The sequence below is a fragment of the Camelina sativa genome, chromosome 6, assembly GCF_000633955.1.
Source record: "Camelina sativa cultivar DH55 chromosome 6, Cs, whole genome shotgun sequence".
NCBI lineage: Eukaryota > Viridiplantae > Streptophyta > Magnoliopsida > Brassicales > Brassicaceae > Camelina > Camelina sativa.
Window position 1 is genome coordinate 17,022,426 of NC_025690.1, and position 21,494 is coordinate 17,043,919.

Consider the following 21,494-nt stretch of genomic DNA (forward strand, 5'->3'; position numbering starts at 1 on the left):
TTCATTGGCCTTCGATTACTCAGAGATCTCGTGAGTTTCCTGCTTATTCTGTTGTATCGATTGTTGCTCTCTTTGGTGGTTATTGGGTCGTCACACTTTTGTTTTCCTTTTTAGGTCTACCGCGCTTAGGGATGGGAAAAGTTAACACTCGTCTTCCTCGATACGCCGATCAGTTCAAGAAGGCCGTTGATGCTGGGTCTTCTTCGCGCGCTGCCGACACTGAAGACGTTGACCCGTCAGCCAGCGGAGGTGTCGATCTGCGAGTTGCAGGAGATTTGAGATCGGCGGAGGTGGCTGCTACCCGTGCCGACAAAAGAGCTGCCAAGGTTCCTGCTGTCGTTCCGCGTGCGCAGAAGTCACGTGGCGAGGCTTCTGATGCCCTAGCGATCGTCGTCGCTGATTCTGGACGTCCTACTCCATCAAGGAAGAGAGCTTCTCATGGTGAGGTGGCGCTCCCGAGCCCGAGTCGTCCAAGAGATCTAGGAGGGATGGCATACCGCGCAACACCACTGAGATTGATGATTCGTTCTCCTTTTCTTACAAGACGAAGGATGAGTTGTTTATCAACAACGCTACTGCTTGTGGTGAGCTTGCTAGCAGGGTTTGCGGCTTTTTCGACCCGCTCTCGTCTTGAGCAGTTCGAGGTTGATCACGCGTTTCAGAAGGCGCAGTTGCAGCAGCTGCAAGCGGAGGATGAGGAAGCATATTATTGACAACAGAGCGGCGCAGGAGTCTCTTCCGACTTTGAGATAGGTGAGCGGCACCTATGATTGTCTTCAGGAGCTGGTGAAGAGTGGTACGGTCATTCCGTCGAAGACTTTGCTCGGCTTGGAGGCTGATGTGAAGATGTGGGAGGACAAGGTTCTTGGTTTCGATATCGCCGATGTTTTGGACAGCGATCTCGAGGCTCTTCCAGAGACCGCGATCGTTCTTATGAACCTTCAGGCGACGGAGGTTCCCGTGATTGTAGGAGAGGAGGTCGTCATGGCAGGGGCACCTGCGGGCTCGGGCGCTCAGGTCGCTGCCGGGCAGTGACTTGCTTTTGTCTTGTTTTATTAGAACCTATTCCCGTTTTGTAGCGGATGTTGGGCCGTTTAGGCGATGTATTTTCTTTTTGGGACCTTGCATTATCGTTGGATTGACCGGATATTGAGCCGTTTGGGCGTTGTACTTTTTCTTTTTGGAACTTTGCTATGTTTTATCCTCTGGTTTTTTTGACATGCGTTGATCGTTTGATGGATGCGGTCTTCGAGGGTCACTGTATTGGCCACTTCACCTTGAAAATTGTATCCTTTGTTCTATAAATTGCTCATCACATGCTCATTTCTTGCCATTCCACTTCTCTGTGTTTTTTTTTTTTTTTAAGAAAAATCTCTTTGGTTCTGAGCGGTTGAGTTCGGCATTATGCCTATAACCACGAGAGCGGCCTGGCCAAGGAGAGCGCGAGAGCGGCTCGCTGTCAGATAGGATTATGTAATTCGTTCCGAGCTCGAGTTTTATCGTGCTTGGATCCAGAGGTTAAGAGCCTACACTCTAGCTACGCGCCGTAAGTTCGAGCTATGCTTCCAGTTTGATCGTGTGGATGGGACTGTCGCGTATCTCGAAACTATGATCGAAGAGGGGTTCTTTGTTCCGAAATGGAGATGGGATCGTTTGCTTGAGGAGCGTTCTCGTCGTGAAGCGGCAGTGATTGCAGTGGAGGTTCCTGATCTCGAAGACGGTGATCTTGAACCTCTCAACACTAGACCTTTCGAAAGTAATGCGGAGATCGATGCTTGCCGAACTCGGATCGACGTATTGCGTCGTTACATTATTCAACTAGAGTGCACAGACCATATCTTTGTTGAGGGCAACCATGCTGAAGGAATCTGCACGTACCTTGAGAGCATGGCTGCTAGGGGTGTGTACGTTCCACTGGACACGTTAGAAGGTTTGCGTAACGATTGCCGAACTTTTCGGGAGACGGTCAATGAGCTCGAGTTCGATGTGCCCTCTCATGCTGATCTGGGGATAGATGATTGATCGTCTGTGCGCCATGCTTGTGCCGAGCGTGGCTTTATGTTGCTTGTTTTATTTTGAATTTGTGCCGAACATGGCCTTTGTTAATTGTTATTTTGAACTTGTGCCGAGCATGGCCTTTTTGTTAATTGTTATTTTGAACTTGTTTGCTCTTTGGTTATGAAATAAAATTGCGCTTTTCCTATCTTTGGTATCGAGTTGTACTTTACAGTGTAAGACGTCTCTTGGCTTATCCTATTACGTGTGTAGAATACCAAATCTTTAGGGTGGTAATCGAGATGAGCTCGTCATACCTTTTAGTTGCGGCCCTGGTGTCCGGCTTACCTTGTGTTTGCCACGAGGTCGGTAAGAAAGTGCAAGTGAGAACTCGGCTTATACAAACTTAACCGCCTGCTAGCTGAATGCGATCTGGGTCGGCTTATTTTGTGCGGATTATTTCGCCGCTGCATCCATGAGGAACGCGTTTTAAATCGTTCCCTTGGCCAGAGGGTCGATGTAAGAGCTGGACATCTCGCTGAGACGGACTCGTTCGAGAGAGCTCGTTTTTGTTTTAAAGTTTTCAAACTTTTGTTTTTATTATTATTTTAATTATTTTTTTTGTTGGTATAGTTGTGCCTTCTGACGGGCTGCCTACGTACCCTTAGAAAGGGATCAAGCCATTCGTAGTTCATATTACAGAAGGAGAGCTCGGAAGTACGAGCGTTCTTTTATTTTATTTTTTTGCAGACGATGCTTCGTCTTCTAGTGGTAGTAACGTTTCAGGTTTCCGGAATTCCATGAACAGGGGATGGGGGTGCCATCCAAGGTGAGGAGCAGGTAGACGCCGGGGGTGACACCCTTAGAGATCAGGTATGGGCCTTCCCAGTGGGCGCCCATCTTACCGGCATTGAGCTCGACAGTGTTTTCAAAGACTTTCCTGAGGACGAGATCACCTTCATTGAAGTGGCGAGGCCTGACTTTCTTGTTGTAGAACTTCGCAGCTTGTTGCTGATAGTTCTGGATTCGGATGAGTGCTCTGCCGCGCTCCTCTTCGAGAGTATCTAGAGTATCGAGCATCATTTCCGTGTTCAGAGCAGGGTTATGGACGAGCATAGAGCGTCGCAAGGTTGGCACGCCGATTTCCTCTGGTGCAAGTGCCTCCATTCCGTATGCAAGGGAGAACGGGGTCCGTCCTGTAGATCGGCGGGGGAGGTACAGTGCGACCATAAGACACCATCGAGCTCGTCAACCCAAAGACCTTTCTTATCTTCAAGCCGTTTTTTGAGTCCGTCAATGATTGTCTTGTTGGTCGCCTCGGCTTGTCCATTTCCCTGCGGGTAGCGAGGAGTAGACTTGCTCAGGCGAATTCTCCATTTCGCGCAAAAGCCTTCAAATTGTAGTGAGGTAAACTGCGTGCCGTTGTCAGTGACGATCTCGTACGGGAGTCCGTGTCGACATATAATGTTTTTCCATACGAACTTTTGGACTTGCTCAGTTCCGATTTTGGCAAAGGCTTCTGCTTCGACCCACTTAGTGAAATAATCCGTCATAATCAGGATGTATTTCTTCTGACGAGAAACGGGGAGTGGTCCGACGATATCCATTGCCCACCTTATGAAGGGGTATGGCGGCGTTGTTGTCCTTAGGAGCTCGGTCGGCGCATGGATGATGGGAGCGTGGCGCTGACATTTTTTGCACTGCGACAAATTTCTCGCAATCGTCGTTCATAGTAGGCCAGTAATGACCATTGTTGCGTATGCGCATTGCGAGCGCGCAAGCTCCAGAATGATTGCCACCGGAACCCTCGTGGACTTCTCTCATTACGTCATCGACTTCTTTGGGACCGACGCAGGTCAAGAGTGCGCCAGATGCAGTCCAGCGGAAAACGTTACCATCCAAGAGAGTGTAATGTGCGCAGCGGGCTCGAAGGCGTCGGGCTTCCCATTTGTCGGACGGAGCAATGCCATCGGCGATGTAGGAACGGATATCTGCTTGCCAGTCATATGATCGTTCTTTTGGTTCGGAACTGGTCAGCCCTTGATTGACGGACTCGTGCTCGGCAGATGCTTGTCCAATTTCTCGTTCGGCAGATATTCGTTCGGTGGATCCTTGTTCGGCGGGCTCTGATTCTTCAGCTATTTGTTCGTTGGATATCAGCTTGGTGGATTCTTGTTCGGCGGATTCTGATTATTCAGCTATTTGTTCGTTGGATATCAGCTCGGTGGATTCTTGCTCGGTGGTGCGTCTAACAGAAGTTGATGGCACACCGGCCGATGGTTCAGAGATACACAATGTTAGCATGGGAGGACCCTCATCTGTTCTTTGTTTCTTTGAGGATGGAATGTTGACGCTCGCATCTTCCATAACCTTTTTCTTTTTATAATCTTGAGCAATGGGATCGATGTTCGTTGGGAGATTGATGCTCGGCTGATCAATACTCTCGACAGGAATGATTCGACGGAGGTCGGGGTCGGATGTTGAAGCGAGGACGGCCAGGGCGTCAGCTGGAGCATTGTCGCTACGAGGGATTTTTGTCAATTCAAACGACTCAAATGAGCCGGACAGTTCCTGGACAACCTTAAGGTAAGCGTCCATTCGGTCATTCCTGCATTCGTAATCGCCGCTGAACTGGTGAGTTACTAGTTGCGAGTCGCAAAAAACTTGTAACTTCTTAACCCCGATTCCACCTGCCAATCTCATTCCTGCGATCAGGGCTTCATACTCGGCCTCGTTGTTTGAGGCAGCGAAGGCGAGCCGGAATGACTGTTCGAGTACTTCTCCTGTCGGCGAAATGAGATGTATTCCGATCCCAGAGCCGTGTCGGGAGGAAGCACCATCGACGTGTAACGACCACTTCTCTGCGCGCGGAGCCCCTGATTCTAGTTCAGGGGAGAGCTCAACCAAAAAAATCTGCGAGTACTTGAGACTTCGCACAAGTGCGATTCTTGTATTCAATATCATATTCGCTTAATTCCACTGCCCATTTGGCTAGGCGACCTGATTGGCTCGGACTGTACAGGATGGTTTTCAATGGCTGGTTAGTCAAGACTTCAACAGTGTGGGATTGGAAGTATGGACGTAGCTTCCTAGCCGAGATAACTACGGCGTAGGCGAGCTTCTCCAAGGTGGGATAGCGGAGCTTAGCTCCATCGAGACTTTTACTCACATAGAAAATGGGATGCTGATCTCCCCTGTCCTCTTTAATGAGTACACCACTGACCGCCGAGCTGGAGACAGCGATGTACAGGTAAAGCGTTTCCCCCTGATCAGGTTTAGCTAGGACTGGAGGAGTAGCGAGATAGTTTTTGAGCTCCTGGAAGGCAGACTCACACTTATCATCCCACTCAAACTTTTTGTGGCTGCGAAGCAGCTGGTAAAACGGTAGACACTTATCGGTAGATCGTGAAATAAATCGATCGAGGGCGGCAATTCGCCCAGTAAGTCGTTGAACTTCTCGAGTATTTCTTGGAGATGGTAGGTTGGTAAGCGCCGAAATCTGTTTCGGGTTAGCTTCGATACCCCTCTTGGTGACGAGGTATCCTAGGAACTCTCTAGAAGTTACGCTGAACGAGCACTTAGCTGGATTCAGCTTCATGTTATATCGGTTGAGAACTTCAAAGCACTTAGTGAGATGTGAAACGTGGTCGGCGGCGTGAGTTGATTTCACCAGCATATCGTCGATGTACACTTCCATTGTTCGGCCGAGCTGCTCGGCGAACATCCGGTTGACAAGGCGTTGGTAGGTCGCACCAGCATTGTTCAGGCCAAATGGCATAACCTTGTAGCAGTAAGTGCCTTGATCGGTGATAAAGGCCGTCTTTTCTTGATCGCTTTTATGCATTATTATCTGGTTGTACCCAGAGTATGCGTCCATGAACGATAGAAGCTCATTCCCCGCGGTCGCTTCGACCAGTTGGTCGATTCTTGGTATAGGAAAGCTGTCCTTTGGGCACGACTTGTTAAGATCGGTAAAATCGACGCACACCCGCCACTTGCCGTTCTTTTTCTTTACAACTACTGGATTACTTAACCAGTCGGGGTACTTGACTTGNACTTGACTTCTCTGATGGACCCAGCCGTGAGTAGTTTTTTGATCTCTTCGTTAACGGCGGCCGTACGCTCTAGTCCGAGTTTTCTTCGCTTTTGCTTGACCGGTTTAAACGTTGGATCCACATTGAGTTCGTGACATGTTATGCTGGGATCGATTCCGGTCATACTGCTCATGCTCCATGCAAAGGTTTCGACGTTTTGGGACAGAAACTTTACGAGCTCGTCCTTGATAGTCCGCGGTAGGTCAGCACCGATCCCCACGCAACGAGTCGCGTCGGAAGGATCGATGTTCACTTGGATGATTAGCTCGGTGTTAGGACGGACACGGCCATCTGGCTGCTCGGCGGGGTCTGAGATCGCGAAGGTGCGGGCACTACGCTGTTGTCGTTCGATGATGAAGCAAGTTCTGGCGATCAACGGGTCTCCTCGTAGCGTGAATATTCCTCTTGAGGTTGGAAACTTTACGCATTGATGGTACGTCGACGCCACAACTTTCATCTTATGTAACCATGGAGTCCCCAGGATGACGTTGTAGACGATTGGTTTATCGATGATGGCAAAATTGATGCAGTGCATCGTTCCGCCTACGTAGACTGGTAGCATGATCGTACCAACTGTCATAACCGTGTCGCCGTCAAAGCCTGTGAGGGGTTGGACGTCATGATCGGCCGTTCGCAGGTCTACCTCCATCTGAATTAGTACGTCTTTGAAAATGACGTTTACCGAGCTGCCAGTATCAATCAAGATTTTGGTGACTATGCTTTCACCAATTGTCATCTCGACTACGAGGGGGTCGTTGTGCGGCCCAGCTAGGCCTGACGCATCGTCTTCCGTGAATGTGATTGGCTCATAGGTTGTGGTCGGCGGTGTACTTTGAGCCATCCAGTCCCGCTTCACTTTTAGTCCCCGCCAATAAGCTTTGATGAAATGAACCGAGTCTCGGCAAGTTGTTAGGCCGCCCATAATCATATTAATTCTTCGGCACGGAGCTGGAGCGTTTGGGTCGTCGGCCGGCTCGGGGTTCCTTTTAAGGGTTCTCTATGCTAGGGGTGGGGGCAGGGGTAGGGCCTCTGTGCTGTGCTGTGGCGCGGGAGCTGTGTTGTACTGCCTACTTGGGTTCTCGTTCTCAGGGTTAAAAAATTGATTATCCCTGTGGGCCGTTGTTAGTCGTCGCTCGTGTTCGACGTCAATGTGGCCTCCCTTGAATTTATCCAGCAGTATTTGCTGGAGGGTGCGGCATTCTTCAGTGGTATGCCCTGCTCGTTTATGGTAGTCACAGTACTTCTTGGGGGTCCTGATTGCTAACAGCGAACGCTCGAGCTTTCTTTGCTTTTTCNCTTTTTCCAGCTTATCAGCGTATTCCTTGTCGAAGTGCTGACGAGGCTCATGATGCTCGTCCTGTGCCTTTTCCTTTCCTTTGGCCGACTTTGAGGTTGGCGGTTCTGGCAATGGTCGGTTCGCTCTCGATGCGCTTTCTTCGTCCAGCTCGATGTACCTGTTGGCGCGGTGTAACGCATCTTCCAGGGATAGGGGTTCGTGGATGATAATGTCTTCCCGAAATCGGGAACCGTGAGTAAGAGCATTACGGAGAGCTGAGATTGTTGTGTCGTCAGCGATCGAGAGTTTCGAGACTATTCTTTTGAATCTCTCCATGAATTCCCGGAGTGACTCGTTGTTTTGTTGAAACATGTTCCAGAGGTCGGCATTCGAGGCACCTCGAATCATGAACGTGGAATGGTGTTGTAGGAAAGCGGTTGTTAGCTCGTGATAGCTTCCGATCGAGTTCGGCGGGAGTCGGGAGAACCATCCTAAGGCCTCGTGGGCCAAGTTTTCAACAAATAGCTGGCAGCAGCCAGCTTCGTACTCCTCCTCGCTGAAATGAGCTCGGCCAATCGCAACACTCATTGAAGTTAAGAACGGTTTTGGATCATCCAATCCATTATACGGGGCGAACTTGAATTTGTTCACGTAATGAATGCGAACGCGGGAGATCCGTGCTGTAAATGGCGAGCGCTGGACTTCCTCCAGTACTCGATCGAGATTGGGAGCGGAGCTCGTCGCCCGGTGTACTCTCGAGGAGAGCTCGTGGAGCATCGTCTCGAGGCGCCGTATTGTTTCATCCTTGAGGTCTCCTTCAGACTGTCGGGCCGGTAATGTCGGAGTCCGTGGGCTTCGGCTCCGCTGGCCTTGACGGTCCTGGTGTTCGTCAGCTGGTTCCCGCCTGCTTCGTCGATCGATGGAACCTACGACTATAGACGTTGGGCGGCGTCTGTGGCCTACGTAGCGTTCTTCGACGGACAGCGGCACAGGGGGCGGTGGATTCGCACGCTGCTCACCATGGTCGTTCTCGCTCCGGCGCTCGCTCCGTCGTTGCTGGAGCCTGCTTATTTGATTTTGCGATGCTTCTTGTGCCGCCACGATTGCTTCGAGCCGTTCGTTTGTTCGCGCTTCCTGACCGTCGAGTCGATCGAGTATGACTTGCATCAGGTCGTCGAGCCCACTCCTCTGGACGGGCAAAGGATTGGGGAGGGCGGCATTAGTGAGCGCGACAGCGTTGGTGAGAGTGGCGCTGGGGAGAGCGGCAGCGTCGGGGAGATCGGCAGCGCATGTGAGGGCGGCGCTGAGGAGAGCGGTGGCGTTAGTTACCAGCTGGTCGGTGACAGGTCCGGGTCCGGCTGCAGCAGTTGTAAGAGGCTCGAAGGGCGTGTGGGGCGCTGGTGGAGGTGTCGTGCTCGGCAAGGAGCCTTCGGCTGAGACGGTTGAAGAAGGTAGAGGCGGTACGGTTCGTGCTCTCGTTCGCCCCCATCGCTGCTCCGTCAGTTGCTCTGTTGCTTCGTTGAGATCGTCGCTAGGGTTCGTCATGAATCTTGAAACTTCGAGGAAGTGAGGACCGTCAGTATTGATTCGTCGAAAAGAAGCGTTCTACTCTTGCCCCACGGTGAGCGCCAATTGTTTGTACTGGGGATTGCACAACACTAAATAAATATCGATTTTAGGGGGAAAGAGTGAAGTTTGTTCTTTATTAACGATAAGAATGCGAGGTCGTCACTAAAACGAGTCAAGATCGTGCTCGTCAGTTCACAGGAGAACTGACAAGTGAGTCACGACGAGCTCGGAAGCTAACAGAAAATTATACCGAAAATAACAAGAGTTTTTAGACGCAAAGTATTGCTCTCGGGATATTGTACGCGAGTCTCCCCCTTTTCTCTAGTGAGTACTGTTTCTTTATATAGTGGACTGTAGACCGAGGGTTTTCTAGGGTTCCCATCGTGAATTCCCGAGATTGCCCTTTAATGATTATTAATGACTTGCATCCAATTTTGTCGGACCGGAATCACAGAATTCGTCTTGTTGGGCCGAGTGGCATATTGGGGCGCAGCCCATGTCCAACAATAACCTAAAGGTTGAACTATTTTGAACCAAAAACGACTTGTTTACAACTGTTTTTTTTTTTTACAGTTAATTGTATGATCCATGCCTCCATCATTTATGAGTTTAGGAATTTCTATTCAGAAAAACCCCTTACTCTTATTATCATAGGTTATAGCTATACAAAAATATCTGATACATTACAAGATTGAAATCAAACATACAAAACTCAAAGAAAACTAATAGAGATAACTAAGCAAATGATAGGAAAAGAAGATTTATTTAGAGAAATGACAATTTTTAAAGTTGGTATTAGAGAGTAGTAAAACGGTATAATAATGAATATAACAATTTTTAATACCCAAGATAAACCATAAGAATATAAGATTATATATGACATGCTTATGATTCAAAAATGATACAAGAAAAATCATGTGTTAAATTAACATGTTACAACTTACAAACAAAATTTTGTCTGGAATAATTAAATGAAAATATAAAATTGTCCCCAAAAAAATGAAAACATAAAATTGTCCCCAAAAAGGATAAAGAAATTAAAACCATAAACAACAAAATACATGGTTATTGTTACTAAAATATAGTCTAGTGAAACGTATTACTATAATCTTGATCTAGTCAATAATAAAAGTCAAACACATGTGAACGCGATGGGCTGAAAACTCCCATCATTTTATGCATGGTGTTGAATTTTTTATTTGTCCACAAATAAAGCCACGTAGATTACGTAAAGGCTGAATTTTATTTTTAAAATTCGTTTTCGACTTTCCGTTTTTCTTTTTTTAATCTCAACTTAACATATAAAAATACATAAAATTGTTGTAATATTTTGTGTGATACATTAATTTTTAATTTTTTTTTTGGAAATGGGCATATAAGATGTTCGGAAGAGGATCATATAGTTGACTAATCAGCTATCCTAATATTCGACACTTGTTTTTCAATCAATTAAGTACTGTAATATTTTTTTGTTTCAGTAGCATTCTAAAAACTATACATTTAAAATTTCACACTAGGCTGCAAAACTAATATATTTAAATATATTGGGTGTACCTTTGTTGGACTCATATATTATTCGTCGAATCAGACAACATAATGTGATTTTTTGACTTTTTAATTACATTTTTCAATAATTAATTGCATCTTCACTTTGGGTGTACGAGTGAATAAGTTGAGATAACCTTCGGATTTTGCCAACAGAGAGGACATATGAATTATGATTTAAGTCGATCACACAGATGCGAGTCCATTTCTAAATAAGACAAAAGAGAGAAAAAAAAAATCAGGATAATGTAATAAGAAGTCAAAGGAAGATTATGTCAAAATGGTTAGTCAAATAATTACATCAAAAAAGTTGTAAGCCAGCAGCAGTTACGTTCACACGTTGCTCTCTACTTTTGACTTTTTGAAGCTTTCACCAAGTAACGAAACTACTCCGGTCTTTGAAAAATGTTGTAGTTAATTTGACGACTGTTGAAAAATTAACACTGCTACTAACAATACGATTATATATAATAGTCAAGTTTTTGTAAAAATATTAAATAAAAAGATGATTTTCTTGATAAGATTTCGTGGATTGGACTAAAGTTAATTATTAGACTTTCGAAAAATGATTCATAAGATTCGTTCATATCTATTTAATTTCTCAAGATTCCTTTTTAGTATTATGGTAAGAAAAGAAAAAAAAAGTATTTTCATCATATTTAAATACACTGAAAACGTTCGCTACACATTTTATAGGATCTGGTGCAAATAATTCAACGCAGAGTGACACAGAGACGTATCCATCTCTCTGACCCATCCTTCTATTAAATTTGACCCAAAAGATCAAACACTCAGAAAAAAAAAACAGGATTCATCTTTTTCATTTTTCGTCAATTCCATTTCACACTTTTTGTGTGGAATAGAATTGTCTGTTAAAGATTCTTTGAACCCAAAGCAAGAAACTGGTCTTTTTGGGGTGTGAGCAAAACCAATTCTCGAACTCGTGGGAGAAGAAAGTGAAGAGGTTTAAACAGATTCTTGTCGGAATTATGGATACGAGTGAATCTAGGAACCGTAAAGTTACAACAGTAGAAAAGTTCGATGTCGAACTCCCTGAGACTGCTCATCAGATTAGCAGCGGTTCGTTTCTTTATCCTTTATCTTTGGAATTTTTTTATTGTTATCGCAAATATTGTCCTTTTTTGGTCTGTTTGCTCTTTTTTTTGGTGGATCGACTTTGTCGTTTACTGCTTCATCTCGAGCTTTTGAAGAAAACTTCTATTTTATTTAGTATTTGGAAAGCCAAAAGTGTACTTAATTGGGGAGTTTATGCTTCTTTTTTTTCCATTAAACTGTAGCCTTTTGTCTTCTTTGTCAGATTCACTAATAACTCACTTATGCATGCATAGCAAGTGTAGTNAGTTTTCATATTTCAGCTGTTGAATTTTTTTTTTTTTTTTTTATATAATCTTTGATGATTTTAGCAGTGCCCTCTTATGAATAATTCTAGAATATAAAAATTTTGAGATGGAGTGCAAGTTTCTTGATCAGTTTCTTTATGCTAAAACTTTGTTTTTTACTCTAAAAATTATATCTGGGATGGAAAAAAATGAGTGGCTTTTAACAGTTTGAGCAATTGTACACAGATTCATGGTTTCAGGTATCATTTGTTCTAACAACCGGTATAAACAGTGCCTATGTGTTGGGATATTCCGGAACAGTCATGGTTCCTTTGGGTTGGATTGGTGGTGTGATTGGTCTCCTTCTTGCTACCGGAATCTCCCTTTATGCTAACTCTCTTGTCGCCAAGCTTCATGAGTTTGGTGGAAAGAGACACATTCGCTATAGAGATCTTGCAGGCTTCATCTATGGTAAATTCCTCATAGCTCTAGCATGATGTCTATGTTGATTTGGTTGTCTCAGGCTTACGAAATGTGTATTTGCTTTGATTGATTAGGTAAAAAGATGTATCGTGTTACATGGGGATTGCAATATGTCAATCTTTTCATGATTAATTGTGGCTTCATCATACTTGCTGGTTCTGCCTTAAAGGTACGATAAAAAACAAACTCTGCTGTTTTGTTGTGAGTCAGTCATCAGCTGCTCATTTAGCTCTGCTTTTGCATTATATGCAGGCTGTTTATGTGCTTTTTAGAGATGACAGCTTGATGAAACTGCCACACTTTATCGCCATCGCGGGTGTTGTATGTGCCCTTTTCGCAATTGGTATTCCTCATTTATCAGCTCTTGGAATCTGGCTCGGTGTTTCAACAATCCTCAGCATAGTCTACATTGTTGTTGCAATAGTTCTATCAGCTAAAGATGGTATGTGTAATGTGTTCTTGATATAACCAAAACAAAAACTAAATGATTACATTTGATTGATATGATTTTTTAATCATTTTGTGTTTTTGTTTTGGTCTAATAGGAGTAAACAAACCAGAAAGAGACTATACCATACAAGGATCATCAATAAACAAACTCTTTACCATAACAGGAGCAGCAGCAAATCTGGTTTTCGCATTCAATACGGGAATGCTCCCTGAAATACAGGTTAGCTAGTCACATAGATCTATTCATACTCAATCGAGTCTTTCTCTGTTTTTTTCTTCTTTAACACTAATATTTTGTGCAATGATTAGGCTACAGTGAAGCAACCGGTGGTTAAAAACATGATGAAGGCTCTGTATTTTCAATTCACTGTTGGTGTTTTACCAATGTATGCCGTTACATTCATCGGTTATTGGGCTTACGGGTCCTCGACATCGACTTATTTGTTAAACAGCGTCAGTGGACCTGTTTGGGTTAAAGCACTCGCTAACATTTGCGCTTTCTTACAGTCGGTTATCTCTTTACATGTAAGTTTCTCTTCCTCAAACCGCTCTTTAGAACTCAGTGATGAGTTTTTACGTCTTACTCCTAAGCGTAACAGTTCATTTTTTCTTGTGCTTTTTGTAGATTTTTGCTAGTCCGACTTATGAGTATATGGATACAAAGTACGGAGTCAAAGGAAGTCCATTGGCATTGAAGAATCTGTTGTTTAGAACAGTAGCACGAGGAAGCTACCTCGCGGTAAGCACACTTCTCTCTGCGCTATTGCCGTTTCTTGGAGATTTCATGAGCCTAACGGGAGCGATAAGCACGTTCCCTTTGACATTCATATTAGCGAATCACATGTATCTAGTTGCTATGAACGATAAGCTTAGTCTTGTGCAAAAGCTATGGCACTGGCTTAATGTTTGCGTCTTCGGATTAATGTCTCTTGCTGCTGCTATTGCTGCTGTTAGACTCATATCCGTTGATTCCAAAAACTTCCATGTTTTTGCTGATGTTTGATCAAAAACTCTTATTATTTTTTTTGTATTCTTCGACATTGTTAATGTTGTAATATCTTACACTGACCAAATATAAAAAAATGGTTGTAATCTCTTTTTTGTTCTTCTAAATTTCAAAGAAAATACCAAAATAGATACTAAAATAACAAATAAACAGAGAAGTGAAGTGAAATCAAGAAGCCATGCATCCAACTTCAACACCATATCGACTATCGAGTGATCGGAAAAACAAGTAACAAAGCACTAGAAACAATTCCGAGTCTCTATAACTCGATCAATCTATATCTCTTTACCTGGAAACAAACAACACGTAACTCTTTGATCCGAAAACGTAGGCAGTGAAGAGAGTGCAACTTGATACGGTGATGGTTTTTGCGTCGGAGTCGCCGTGTAAACTCTGATTCCGACGCCTTCCTCTGTTATCTCCATTCTTATGTCATCTCTGTTTTTTGTTTTCAAACTGTTTTCGTTAGTTTCTTAAAACGTAATCAATTTAGTAATCAAACGTAAGCCATAATTGGGCCTAGCCGTAATGGGCTAAGTTGATGGAGAAAGCCCACATATAGACCCAATCAAGTATTGTGCTAATTTATGAGTCCGTATATAAATAGTCTTGACCTAATAATCGAAAGCTAGGGTTTTTATCTGTAAATTTCGCTCGCCGGCATAAAAGGAGTGGGGAGAGGAAGAAGACACAGTTGCAGGATCGAAAATGAAGGGACGTCAAGGAGAGAGAGTTAGGTAATTAGGGTTTCGAATGTGAAGCTTATCTCTCTCTTTCATCTGAATCTTCAATTTGAATTTGTTCGTTAATGGTTTGCTAAGTCTGATGAAATCTATGTGTTGCGTTGTTTGTTTTGGCAGATTGTATGTTCGAGGAACAGTCCTCGGTTACAAGAGGTACTTTGAAATTTTCATCCTTTCCAGTTGATTTATTAACATTGCAATGTTGCTCAGTTATTGGGGTGAAATGGTTTTGTATATATCAACATAGATCTATGTCTTCATTAAGCATCTATCTGTTTTCTAATTCTACAGAAATAGTTATGACATGATGGACTAGTTTACATTAGAGTTTCCCACAATTATTTGATTGTAGTTAGTCTCTGATTTAGTGTTTATATGCAATTGTTTGCAAACCTTGTAACGTGAAACAAAGCTTGGGTACTAACTATCAAGTAATTTTTCAGGTCTAAGTCCAACCAATACCCCAACACTTCTCTCGTCCAGATTGAAGGAGTGAACACTCAAGAGGAGGTTAACTGGTACAAGGGAAAGCGTATGGCTTATATCTACAAGGCAAAGACAAAGAAGAACGGTTCTCACTACCGTTGCATATGGGGAAAGGTCGCTAGGCCTCATGGTAACAGCGGTGTTGTCCGTGCTAAGTTCACTTCAAACCTACCACCAAAGTCAATGGTAATTTAACTTTCTTGGATTATATCATGGTTAATTGGATGCTTTTTCCATTTCTTGTGACTTATCCATTTTAATCTACTGTGTTTCTCTTAGGGAGCTAAAGTTAGAGTGTTCATGTACCCAAGCAACATATGAGGTACTATTCTCATTTTCAATTTTATTTTGATCCAATAGTCCCATTTAGTGGTTTCATTTCATTTAGGATCATCACTAGAATTGAGGACTATACACCTTGCACTGATTCATTATCTTGGGTTATTAGATCAGCTATTTTGTATTGCGTTTTTCATGTCCAAGTAGGCTATATTTTTAATTGAGAGGTTGTGCATTGTAGTTAAAGAGCAATTACAACTCATCTCTATAATAGATATTGCTTTTGTTTCTGGATCCTGATTCGATTTCCTACTGCAGGAAGCTTGATTGAAGAACCTTTTACAAACTACCGGAAGGGAATCACAAGTATCATTTCGCCGGAGCTGTAGTTTTTATCCTTTTTATTCACTTTTGTCATAGACTCTTCTTGTCAGTTTTGATTATCGATTAATGGAATTTCAGAAATATTATGATCCTCATCATTTCCCTATCTTTAGCTCTCAACTATGTTCTTCTACTCTTTTGAAATCTTAGTGTCAACTAGTAATGAAGCGTACTTTGTTTTCATAGTATTACTAAAGACTACTATATAGTAACTCAACAGAAAATATAACACATTCGTTAGCATTTTAGCAAATACCAAGTTAGGTGATGTAAGATTTATATGGATGATGCTGTAAAAAATAAAAATTATAATCATTGAATTAACGATAAAACAGATAATTAAACCTTCTATTTTGCACCACCCGCCAAAAACTAAAATATCCCAATATCTGGTGCCGACGTCAGGGAAAAAAAAGGCCAAAAGTACAAGTTACAATCACAAGACTCACTCACACAGTGTCCTTAAACACAATCTCCGAGATTCTGATTCTTTTCGTGGATCATCTTCTACTTCTTCTTTTTTTAAGTTCCCGTCTNCGTTCGAGGACAGATCTTGATTTGGACTCTCTCTGCTCAACGTGAGGTGATAATAAAAATCCATCCTTTATGACAATTTCTCTCACAATTCTATAGAGATCGTCTTCTTCGTTCTCTCCGATTTTTACAGAAAGTTTCGTTTTTTTACTTTTCAGTATCTTGGAATTGGGATTGTGAAGGGGAGAAGAAACAAATGGCATCGCGTTTAGGTGTTTCTATAGGCGCCGCTTTGGGATCCTCTCACTGGGACGACGGAAGACGACGAAGACGTGACTTCTCCACTTCCGTGAATTTCACAGCACCGGTGACGAACGGGGGGAGCCGGAGAGGTAATAGAAGCGGTGTGAGGATTCTTAGGGTTTCTAATGAAAGAGCTGAATCGTACCTCGATATGTGGAAAAACGCCGTTGATCGCGAGAAGAAAGAGAAAGCCTTTGAGAAAATTACCGAGAATGTTGTATCCGTCGATGGTGTTAAAGAGCAAGGAGGTGATTTGGACAAGAAGAGTGATGAGTTTCAGAAGATTCTTGAAGTTTCTGTCGAGGAAAGAGATCGGATTCAGCGTCTGCAGGTCGTTGATCGTGCCGCTGCTGCCATCTCCGCTGCTAAAGCGATTCTTGCCTCTAACAGTCCCGGCGACGGGAAGGAAGGGTTTCCAGATGTTGACAACACTGTCTCAAGTGATGGAGTCACAGAGACTCAAAAAAAAGGTAAACTTGATTAGCTCTTCGTTAGTTTTGGTTATATGTGAAGTAGTAGTAGTCACCTCACTTTGTTTTGGTTATATAGCTTGGTTTATTCATATGTTTTTGGAATCTATCAGGAATGTGGAGTAGAACAGTGTATGTGCCTCGGTCAGAAACTTCTGGGACTGAGACTCCAGGACCAGATTTTTGGTCTTGGACACCACCTCAAGGTAGTGAAATAAGTTCAAATATGAATGTGGACTTGCAGGCTGTGGAAAAGCCTGCTGAGTTTCCAACTAATCCTGTTTTGGAGAAAGAAAAATCAGCAGAGTCTCTTTCCATACCCTATGAGAGTATGCTTTCTTCTGAAAGACATAGCTTTACTATCCCGCCTTTTGAGTCTTTGATCGAGGTTCGAAAAGAGGCTGAGACAAAGCCCAGCTCTGACGAGATGTCATCGACAGAACATGACCTTGATGATATATCTTCAGCGAATGCGGAAGAAGTGGCTCGTGTACTTGGTAGTTTGGATGAGTCTTCATCTTCTGGAGTTAGTGAAGACGGGTTGAAGTGGTGGAAGCAAACGGGTGTAGAGAAAAGAGCTGATGGTGTGGTTTGTAGGTGGACAATGATACGTGGGGTTACTGCTGATGGTGTTGTTGAGTGGCAAGACAAGTATTGGGAGGCTTCTGATGATTTTGGGTTCAAGGAACTTGGTTCTGAGAAATCAGGACGTGATGCGACTGGAAACGTGTGGCGTGAGTTCTGGAGTGAGTCAATGAGCCAGGTCAGTGTAAAAGTAGTTACCCTAGATAAATCTAAAAACTGAGCCACTTATCTGCAGGGGTATGTAGTGCACTGTAGACTATATGAGACGTAATTTGAATTGTCTATTACAGGAGAATGGTGTTGTGCATATGGAGAAAACTGCAGACAAATGGGGAAAGAGTGGGCAAGGTGATGAATGGCAAGAGAAGTGGTGGGAGCATTATGATGCTACTGGAAAATCAGAAAAATGGGCTCATAAGTGGTGCAGCATTGACCGCAATACACCCCTTGATGCTGGCCATGCTCATGTCTGGCATGAAAGGTATACCCAAAACCCTCTTTTCACATAACAAAAACACCATTCACATAGTCCTTATACTGTTGAACATCAACTCAGTTATATACCCTACTGAGATTCTGTAGCAAAACATTGGCTTTACACACTCTTTAGGGTGCTCTATTAATATTTAGAAGCCTAGTCTGCGAGCATTGGTTAATCTGTTATTTCGACTTGTGAGTTCTGGGAGCGACTAGCATTGTAATAAAGCCACTCCTACCTTGTCTTCAGAGTTCAGAAGATGTGTAGTTCTCCTCTGCATCTGTAAAGGAAATAGAATTGAAACTACAGAAACTGTGACTAAATAACTAGGATGTTTCTAAATCTGTCTTGATTGGTTTATACCAGGTGGGGAGAGAAGTATGACGGACAAGGCGGAAGCACAAAGTACACAGACAAGTGGGCTGAACGGTGGGTAGGGGACGGTTGGGACAAATGGGGAGACAAATGGGACGAGAACTTTAACCCGAGCGCGCAAGGAGTGAAACAAGGTGAGACTTGGTGGGAAGGGAAGCACGGTGATAGATGGAACCGAAGTTGGGGAGAAGGTCACAACGGATCAGGACGGGTTCACAAATACGGGAAAAGCAGCAGCGGAGAACACTGGGACACACATGTGCCACAAGAAACTTGGTATGAGAGGTTCCCTCACTTTGGCTTCTTCCACTGTTTTGACAACTCTGTTCAGCTCCGTGCCGTTAAGAAGCCTTCTGATATGTCCTAGAAAAATCAAAACAAAGACAAGGCTATAAATAAATAAGCTGGGACAATAAAGAATTAGCCTTTGCACTCTAATGTAGTAGTTGATCAATTGTAATGTATTTATTATCACTTCTAATATGGTCGATGCTTTGTTGTTTTATTAATAGATGTTGCCTAATAAAAACTGATTAGAGAGACTGGAACACCAAACACATTCCATTCCAGGAGAATAAACAGATCATTTAAATCCTTTATTTGGTAAAGTTACAGTAAGATAAGAAGACAAATTTGTGTTATATATCATTTTTTTTATTTGTAAATTGTAACATATAGTACTAATAATTTTCAACTTGTTGCTGTTACAAATTCTAAATTATAATTAAAAAAAAAAAAAAATGAGAGAGGACAAACCAAAGTGGAACCCCACTGTCTCCTCCAGCTAAAAGGAGAAGATAAAAAAAAAAGGATTTTTACCAAAATCTTATTATTATTCCTTTACTTGCTGTATCATCATCTTCTTCTTCTCTTCCTCATCATCGTCTTGATCGTCACAAAGATCCTCCATTTTCGTTATTTGAAGGTACATATACGTTACAGCTCTCTCTCTCTCTCTTGAAACTATTTGACTTTTGCATTTTCACATCTCTCAATCTTTCTCTGATTAAGTCGGCGTTGTGTATTTTGCAGTTTCGTTCGAGGATTAGATCTTGACAAGAGTCAGCTCAAGGAGAGGTAATAGATCTGTCCTTGGTGATTAATCTTCTCGAGGTTTATGATTTCATTCTTAGGAGATCGGCTTCGTCTTTATCTCTGATTACAATTTACCTTTGTCTGGATACAATCTTGTTTCAATTGTCAATGGATTTGAAATTTAGAATCTTTGGATAAAGATGGATTTTTTTTTAATGGGGTTTCTTCTTATATCATTGTTTGCTGGGCATTGAAAATTTAGGGTGAGAAGAAGGTGAGGAAAGTGAAGGCAAGGATTTGAAGATGTCTTTTACAGGAACTCAACAGAAATGCAAGGCTTGTGAGAAGACAGTGTATGCTGTGGAGCTTCTCTCAGCTGATGGAGTTGGCTATCACAAGTCTTGCTTCAAATGCACTCACTGCAAAAGCAGGCTTCAGGTCTCTTTCTCCTTATAAATAACCTTTGTTTATATAATGTTAATGGGGCTAGTTTGGTTGGAGGAATGAGTTTATATGGATTGAATTATTCTGCTTCTTACTTAAATGATGAATTGACATTGTAACAATAAGAAGTTTCTGAGAAAGTAAATGTCTTTCTTTTTCAGCTGAGCAGTTACTCATCCATGGAAGGTGTGTTGTACTGTAAGCCTCATTTTGAGCAGCTCTTCAAGGAGAGTGGTAGCTTCAACAAGAACTTTCAGTCACGTATGTAGTCTTGTCTCTGCTTCGGTTCCAATTTTTTTCACTTGCTCTTCTTTCGGTTATCGATGTAATGTGTCTTGAACTTTGTTTCCTCACAGCTGCAAAGCCGGCTGACAAATCAACAACTCCTGAGCTGGTAAGTGTTTCTTATATGGTTTGTATACAAGCTCTTTGGGCACATTAATTGACTCTTTCTCTTATATCCCTTTCTTGCTTTGTCCTCAGACAAGGACACCTAGTCGAGTTGCCGGCAGATTCTCTGGTACACAAGAGAAATGCGCCACTTGCAGTAAAACTGTATATCCTATCGAGAAGGTTAGAACTCGTTTAATATTGATAGCTCTTCACTCATGTGTTTTTCCATTATCTGAAGCTCTGTAATCACCTTTCTCCCCTCTAAAACACAGTTTGATTATTTGCTAGAGTTCACCTGTGTTTTCTCTTTAATGTGTTGGATGAATTCATAATCCCCTCAATAACCAAGAGCTTGTAAGGAACATAATGTCTTGCATTGATGCATAAACCCTGGAAATATCGGTTATTTCTTGCTTTAGTTTACCTGTTTGAGCTGTAAAGGAGATTCACAGCTATGGCTTGTGCTTAGCTCTCTAGTAAACCATGAGTCTCTTTCTTGATGAAAATCTCGAATATGAAAACTTTTGACATCATGACTTAATACACACACTTGTGGCCTTGTGGGATCTTTGAAAGCTCTTTGGTCATTCCTGATCAAATTTTGTTTTTGGTTCCAAAAACTGCAGGTAACAGTGGAGAGCCAGACATATCACAAGTCCTGCTTCAAATGCTCACATGGAGGCTGCGCACTTTCGCCATCCAACTACGCAGCTCTTGAAGGAATCCTGTACTGCAAGCACCATTTCGCTCAGCTCTTCAAGGAAAAGGGAAGTTACAACCACTTGATCAAATCCGCTTCCATCAAACGCTCTGCAGCCGCTGCCGGCGTACCAGCAGCCGCGGATCCTGAATCTTAAAAAATTCAATAATCTCTTCTCCTCCTCTCTAGTCTAAAAATTTGAAAGTTGATGCCAAACTGATTCAGTTTGCTTTTTCCCCTTTGTGTCTTTGTGTGTGAGCGTGTGTGTAATCTATCCTTTCATGTTCTTATCTCCATTGATGTCTGCTAAACAAAACTTGGATTCTGTTAGACTGTTCGTGATTTGGTATCTATAAAACCTTCAATTTCGGTATCTCTGGCTCTATCACCATTAAAAAATGTATAAGCTTCTTGGTTCCTTCTGCTTAATAATGTAGAAAGCCTCCGAATACGCCAGAGGGCTCTGACTTTACTATTCAACTTCATAAGACTTTTTTGGTCAAACTTACGCTATAGAGGCCACGTGTAGTCCCGTCAAACGTTTGAAGTGATGTCTACAGTACCTAATATACACTGTAGCACACAGA

General features: G+C 42.9%; 5 protein-coding genes across 6 annotated transcripts; 4 read left to right on the top strand and 1 right to left on the bottom strand.

The window, feature by feature from the left end:
* On the bottom strand, positions 7,087-8,255 carry LOC109133348. The gene is made up of 2 exons (XM_019246378.1): positions 7,892-8,255; positions 7,087-7,819 (listed from the first exon to the last, which is right to left on the bottom strand). Exons 1-2 carry the CDS (start codon positions 8,140-8,142, stop codon positions 7,087-7,089), a joined length of 984 nt encoding a protein of 327 aa, XP_019101923.1. The 5' UTR covers positions 8,143-8,255.
* Positions 11,162-13,851, top strand: LOC104791866 (proline transporter 2). Of its 2 annotated transcripts, none has more exons than XM_010517859.2 (7): positions 11,162-11,559; positions 12,066-12,290; positions 12,377-12,471; positions 12,555-12,744; positions 12,848-12,972; positions 13,062-13,277; positions 13,378-13,851. In XM_010517859.2, exons 1-7 carry the CDS (start codon positions 11,469-11,471, stop codon positions 13,753-13,755), a joined length of 1,320 nt encoding a protein of 439 aa, XP_010516161.1. In that variant the 5' UTR covers positions 11,162-11,468; the 3' UTR covers positions 13,756-13,851. The 2 variants fall into 2 exon arrangements, with proteins under 2 accessions (XP_010516161.1, XP_010516162.1); XM_010517860.2 differs by having other exon boundaries at positions 12,080-12,290.
* On the top strand, positions 14,371-15,748 carry LOC104791867 (60S ribosomal protein L35a-4). Its single transcript, XM_010517861.2, has 5 exons — positions 14,371-14,495; positions 14,619-14,654; positions 14,945-15,173; positions 15,267-15,309; positions 15,585-15,748. Exons 1-4 carry the CDS (start codon positions 14,467-14,469, stop codon positions 15,306-15,308), a joined length of 336 nt encoding a protein of 111 aa, XP_010516163.1. The 5' UTR covers positions 14,371-14,466; the 3' UTR covers position 15,309; positions 15,585-15,748.
* Positions 16,186-18,929, top strand: LOC104791869. Its single transcript, XM_010517862.1, has 5 exons — positions 16,186-16,233; positions 16,343-16,897; positions 17,011-17,660; positions 17,773-17,963; positions 18,327-18,929. The coding sequence occupies exons 2-5, from the start codon at positions 16,381-16,383 to the stop codon at positions 18,700-18,702; spliced, it is 1,734 nt and encodes a 577-aa protein (XP_010516164.1). The 5' UTR covers positions 16,186-16,233; positions 16,343-16,380; the 3' UTR covers positions 18,703-18,929.
* Positions 19,149-21,280, top strand: LOC104791870 (LIM domain-containing protein WLIM2b-like). Its single transcript, XM_010517863.2, has 7 exons — positions 19,149-19,260; positions 19,368-19,412; positions 19,633-19,808; positions 19,976-20,075; positions 20,171-20,208; positions 20,298-20,387; positions 20,834-21,280. The coding sequence occupies exons 3-7, from the start codon at positions 19,674-19,676 to the stop codon at positions 21,062-21,064; spliced, it is 594 nt and encodes a 197-aa protein (XP_010516165.1). The 5' UTR covers positions 19,149-19,260; positions 19,368-19,412; positions 19,633-19,673; the 3' UTR covers positions 21,065-21,280.

Coding starts and splice junctions, on each gene's coding strand:
- LOC104791870 (XM_010517863.2), top strand. CDS start 19,674: ATGTCTTTTACAGGAACTCAACAGAAATGCAAGGCTTGTGAGAAGACA. Junction 19,809..19,975: donor ACTGCAAAAGCAGGCTTCAG/GTCTCTTTCTCC, acceptor TTTCTTTTTCAG/CTGAGCAGTTACTCATCCAT. Junction 20,388..20,833: donor CTGTATATCCTATCGAGAAG/GTTAGAACTCGT, acceptor CAAAAACTGCAG/GTAACAGTGGAGAGCCAGAC.
- LOC104791866 (XM_010517859.2), top strand. CDS start 11,469: ATGGATACGAGTGAATCTAGGAACCGTAAAGTTACAACAGTAGAAAAG. Junction 12,291..12,376: donor TCTTGCAGGCTTCATCTATG/GTAAATTCCTCA, acceptor TTGATTGATTAG/GTAAAAAGATGTATCGTGTT. Junction 12,745..12,847: donor AGTTCTATCAGCTAAAGATG/GTATGTGTAATG, acceptor TTGGTCTAATAG/GAGTAAACAAACCAGAAAGA.
- LOC104791869 (XM_010517862.1), top strand. CDS start 16,381: ATGGCATCGCGTTTAGGTGTTTCTATAGGCGCCGCTTTGGGATCCTCT. Junction 16,898..17,010: donor CACAGAGACTCAAAAAAAAG/GTAAACTTGATT, acceptor GGAATCTATCAG/GAATGTGGAGTAGAACAGTG. Junction 17,661..17,772: donor GGAGTGAGTCAATGAGCCAG/GTCAGTGTAAAA, acceptor TGTCTATTACAG/GAGAATGGTGTTGTGCATAT.
- LOC104791867 (XM_010517861.2), top strand. CDS start 14,467: ATGAAGGGACGTCAAGGAGAGAGAGTTAG. Junction 14,496..14,618: donor CGTCAAGGAGAGAGAGTTAG/GTAATTAGGGTT, acceptor TTGTTTTGGCAG/ATTGTATGTTCGAGGAACAG. Junction 14,655..14,944: donor ACAGTCCTCGGTTACAAGAG/GTACTTTGAAAT, acceptor GTAATTTTTCAG/GTCTAAGTCCAACCAATACC.